Source organism: Seriola dumerili, unplaced genomic scaffold (genome assembly GCF_002260705.1).
Source record: "Seriola dumerili isolate Sdu_G_001 unplaced genomic scaffold, Sdu_1.0 BDQW01000016.1, whole genome shotgun sequence".
In the NCBI taxonomy this organism is placed as follows: domain Eukaryota; kingdom Metazoa; phylum Chordata; class Actinopteri; order Carangiformes; family Carangidae; genus Seriola; species Seriola dumerili.
Genome location: NW_019174271.1, coordinates 851728 through 856870, shown reverse-complemented (window position 1 = coordinate 856870; position 5143 = coordinate 851728). Strand labels below are relative to the sequence as shown.

General features: G+C 39.4%; 1 protein-coding gene across 1 annotated transcript in view; it reads left to right on the top strand.

The window, feature by feature from the left end:
* LOC111225972 (pentraxin fusion protein-like) overlaps positions 1–2340 on the top strand; it is a 104954-nt gene extending 102614 nt beyond the window's left edge. The window contains exons 3-4 of the mRNA XM_022751044.1: positions 1332–1539; positions 1874–2340. Of these exons, the coding sequence (XP_022606765.1) occupies positions 1332–1539; positions 1874–2315 (650 nt within the window). The 3' untranslated portion in view covers positions 2316–2340. The remainder of the gene's footprint in view (positions 1–1331; positions 1540–1873) is intronic.
* Positions 2341–5143: the final 2803 nt, after the last annotated feature.

Here is a 5143-nt window from a genome sequence, read left to right as displayed (position 1 = left end):
GACTTTTAAGTGTTGCGCTTTGATATCGACTTGTATGAATGAGGAAATGGAAGTATTGTGTCGACAGCTTCTTCAAGGCTTGCCGGAAGGGGAGAGACACTTAGGGTTTGTTGATAGAAAACCTTGTAAGTGAGGCAGGTTTAGATTCAACAGAGCAAATTACTGCGTCAGAGTTTCAGAGTGTGCAAGATCGATCTAACTGAAAACACGGTAAAGAGCCACTGCATAAGATACCAGGTCAGTTTTGTCTACTGCTGAACTGGGGTTAAGGTCCCAATCTTGTCTAAACGCAACAATCAATTTGTCACATACCAAGTCTGTACATAAGCAAGATTTGAATTATGAAATTAATGATTTTATACTTATTATGTGCACATACAGTGTGTGTGTAACAGGAAATAGTTTGGGGGCTCATAAGTATTAAAAAAAACCCTGTTTAGATTGAGTTATAGGCAGGACCTTCCCAGCAGCAACGGTAGGTATTACAGCTTCATTCTAAATTTGATAGTATATTACATAATCTTTCACACACATAAAAAAAGTACTGAAAACTGCTATTAGAATTTACTAATCGCTGCCCCAATAGAGAATCTTTTGTTTATAAAACTTTTGTCTATGATAAGTTAAACAAAAATAGTTTCTTGCTTTTGACAGTAGGTAGGCTGAATACGACAGAGGCCCATGGGTTGCTAACAGCGTAACACTATAGTCCGCAACGAAATGAGTTAAATTCTATCGGGTTTGGGTTAGAGGTTAGGTTAGGTTTAGCATAGAACCACTCGGGTAATGACACAGTGCGACCGATCATTACTACCACTTGGGGGCAAGAAAAGTTCTTTATTGCAACTTCAAAAAAGCTTGATGCCGTCGATAAAGTGGAATGAGTTAAGCATACATTGTCTGTCTTTCTGCAGGTTTGACAAAATGAGATTTTCGAGCCGTTTTTTTCTCGGTTGCATCTCCACGGTGTTTGGGCCGGTAACTGAATAGCTCTTTGCCTATAGGTTGTTCTTATGTGCCATATCTGTGCATGCGCGAGTGTACAAGTTGAACATTTTATATTTTGAATATAAGGGTATTGTTGTCTGGCAAAGCAAAAGGTGAGATAAACTCGATTACGAGCTGCAACCTACATGATGAATGAGTTGATAAACAGAAAATTAATCAGCAACTATTTCTTTTATAGCTGATGAATCATTTAAATATGTTTTTCAAGCAGTAAACTGTATATCTTTGGATTTTGGACTTTTGTTTGGACAAACAAAGACATTACCATGGGGTCTTGTAATAGGATTTTTTTTGTAACTCTTGACAAACCTCTTGTCTCTTAGGGAGTACAACCACAAAGACCTTGGTGTTTCCCACTGAGACGAGTACCAGTTTTGTTGAGATGGTCCCTCTGAAGCCCTTGAGCCTGAGGGCCTTCACCCTGTGCATGCGTGTGGCCACGGAGCTCAGTGGGGAGCGAGAGATCATTCTGTTTGCCTACCGGACTGCAGACTATGATGAGCTGAATGTGTGGCGTGAACTGGACGGCAGGTACACTGTAAATGATCATCACTTTGAAGGCCAACAACACAGATGCTGATATTCTGGATTTAAGATAGTATTAAAGATTAAGATGTTATATTTGGGAACCATATTCTTTTAGATTTAACTATTTTCATGAAAAAAAATATTGTTCATTTATTTATGTATTAGTATATCAAATAGAAGTTTACGTTATCACACAATCAAGGTAATGTTAAAGGAAAATAACTGGCACCTACCAGGCTCCATATTTCCTCTGATGTATTTTTATTTTATATATATTAAACCCAATGAAACTCTGTTTTAAAAGATGCATACCACTGATTTTTATATCTGTGTTTAGATTGTCCTTCTACCTGGCTGGAGAGGGTGTTCTCTTCTCAGTCCCTGAGCTCGGATCCCTAGAGACCCACCTTTGTTTCACCTGGGATTCCACTTCAGGTGCGGCTGCCTTATTTATGAATGGGAGGAAAAGCTTGACCAAAATTTACAAGAAGGGTCACTCTGTCAGATCCAACGGCAAGGTTCTGATTGGACAAGATCCAGATAGCTACTTGGGGGATTTTGACGCCAAACAGAGTTTTGTTGGGGAGATCTGTGACATTAATATGTGGGACTCTGTCCTCTCAGCCAGCACCATCCAAGATATGTACTCCGGGAAGACAGTGTCAAGAGGAAATGTTTTTGACTGGGAAACCGCACAGCTCAATGTTAATGGAGAGGTAGAGGTTATTACTCGTGAGCTGTACACAGCAAAATCTGTATTGTTGTTTTTTCAGTGTTAATAAATTTCGAGTCGGTGGGTGTTGATTTTGGTGTTGTTTTAACACTTGTAGTGATAATAAAGCTCTGCGAGCGTTGTCAATTAAGCGAGTTAAATGTTTACACCTGTGACTGAGTTGCACTCACTCCTGGCGGAGTTGATCACAACATCCGGTTTGGACGTGCGCAGCCCGCCTTTTTCACTTGACGAAAAGAAAAACCTTGTGTGGATTGTGTGGATGAACGTTACACGGCTTAAAGAAGGTAAGAACCGAATATATTTACATCTACCGGATGGTAATCCCTGTATGAAGTCGTGATAAAATCATGGGGTGTAAAACAACTGAGTTTTTATTGACGCTGGTTGAGGCAGGCTGTTAATTAAATTCATTCACGTTTGCTGGCAAGGAGTGGTTGCTTGAAACAAAAGTTATCCAGTGGCAACGTATCCGGCCAAATATTAAGTATTACGATAAAATAAATGTTTTTAAATGTATTAAGGTGAGGTGGATTAATGTTAACGTTGATGGTGAGTTTTTTGTCGAATGTAAAACTGTGCAATAATGTGGGGGAGGGGTGGTGGCGTCTCCGTTTAATCAGGCAGGGACAACATTCACTCGGCTGTAATTAGTGCCACGGGTGCTCAGCTCCGAGGCATCTATTAATATTCCTCAGGCTTATTATTATTCTTCCGCCAAATTTTGGCGCGTAACTCGTCCCGCAGCTTTGAGAAAACCCCGGTAATATATGCATCAAAACATGCGCCTTGATCCCGAAAGAGGTGCTATGACTTTTGGTGTTAAAATTCCAATTTTTCCCAAAGTTATTCCCAAAATACTGGGAATAAATAATGCATTAGGAATGCATTGGAATTTTCTTTAAAAACCCACAAAATTTCACCTTTTTTCTGAGTCACCCAGCTCTCTCATACCTGCATGTAGAAATGTGATTCAAACTATAAAACGGAGGAAAGCTTCTGCTCTCTCCAAAACACAACAACTGTTTTTACATAACATGTAAACTTTTCAAACTATGAGCACTCAAAGGAGGAGTGGAAATCACTTTTTCTTCAAAGTTAGAGTGACAGCGTCAGTTGGCTAGAGTGCGTGAAGAAGTAAAAAATAACCTTTATTTTTATTTTTAACTCGAGCTCACGGCCAAACCGTAAAAAGGAGACAAATAATTCTTTCTGAAAATGTAGACATAGTTGTTGGGATTCATAAAATGTAACTTTGACAGGCAGGGTCTGCACAAAATTTAAACGGGGGTGCCGAGTCCGGCAGCAATACCTGTCTCACTCTCATTCATTGACACCTAATGGTAATCGTCTTTTTTTTTTCAAAAGAATCTCACTCTGTCTTTGCACTGAGCTTACTCACTCATTTTAAGGAATATCTGAATAAAATAGAGATTGTAAAGAAACTTCTGGTCTTCAGTGTCTGTCACGGTGTTTCGGGTTTTTTGAAAAGAAGTAACGTTTTTCTCATAATTTGCAATAGTTTGAAGCCATGTAGAAGCCAAATTCTGGGCAGATTTTCACATTGCCATGGCAACGGCAGCTCCTGACCTGTGTGCGTGTGTGCGTGCCTAGCACCAGATAACCAATCTCCAAGCTCGCCTAGCTTTACATTAGCTGCATGTTAGGTCTTAAATTACATTTAGTTAGGTCTTAAATATGTGAGTCCATTTACTGCTTCCTTTGTTGCTTTTCTTTTTTTTTGTTAATGAGTGAATGAGTTGTGACGGTCCGCTGAGACAGAGAGAGAGAAGCTACTAGCCCTCTTCTGGGTCACTTCTAGTCGCGTTGCTCTCCTCCCAGTAATGTTAAATTTAGCACCGAAAAAAACACCACAATAGTGGTAATTTAAATAGCGGTTCAGTGGGATTTATTAACCCTCAGGGGTCCTCTGTCCTTTTTTGGACCATTTTCTTCACTTTTCTTTTTTGATTTGCTTATCATTTTGGCTGTGTTACAGCTGAAGGTATTGATTTGCCAAGAAAGTGTCTTTTTTTGACATATTTTTAAAATCTAATGTCAGTTACTGTTACAGGTCTATTATACACTGGTAACACATTTTGTACCCTCTGGTGTTCCTCGCGTCAAAAAAGGACACACAAAGAAAATGCTATAAAATCATCATATATCAATATTTTTCTCCTTTTTTGCATACATCTCTTAAACCACTTCAGCTCTGCTCAAACCTACCAAATGTTTATTGTTTTCAGGATTTTAACCCTTTATGCCAAGTTTGAAGACATGTTGCCTCTTGTTTTTATTAAAAAAAACACAGAATATGAGATATTTCCCACATATACATGATGGGAGGGAGTGTGACATTGTTTTATATCAGTCTTTTATATCAAGACATTTCTAACACAAATAGATCAGGGTGACTTTTGAACACTGGAAATAAATCATGTACTCATCCCGGCAGTAGCCCCCGTGGCACTCAAAATTTCCCTGGAATTTTCTAGTTTCAACACTACAATTAGCGTGATATATCGCATTTACCGTTTTCTAGCGGCCAAGCGTGACTCTCCCATGCACCCATATCTGTGTGTGTATGTGTGTGTGCACATGTGGTGCGACTGCATGCGAGAGAGACGGCAGTTTTTCTTTTTTTTTTTTTTTTTTTTTTTTTTACTGTGAAGACTGTGGCGGGCCCAAACCGAGGGGCGGCTGAAACACTGCTACAGGCCAGGGACCACAATGCGTCCATCTCAGTCTCAAAATTAAAAACCTGATGAAGTCTGTTTAACAGCCACATTTCTCCACATATTCTACAAGGTGCAGTCTAAAGAAAGAAAAAACGGAAGATTGGGTGAGAGAAGAGAAAAGAGAAAGTGGGCA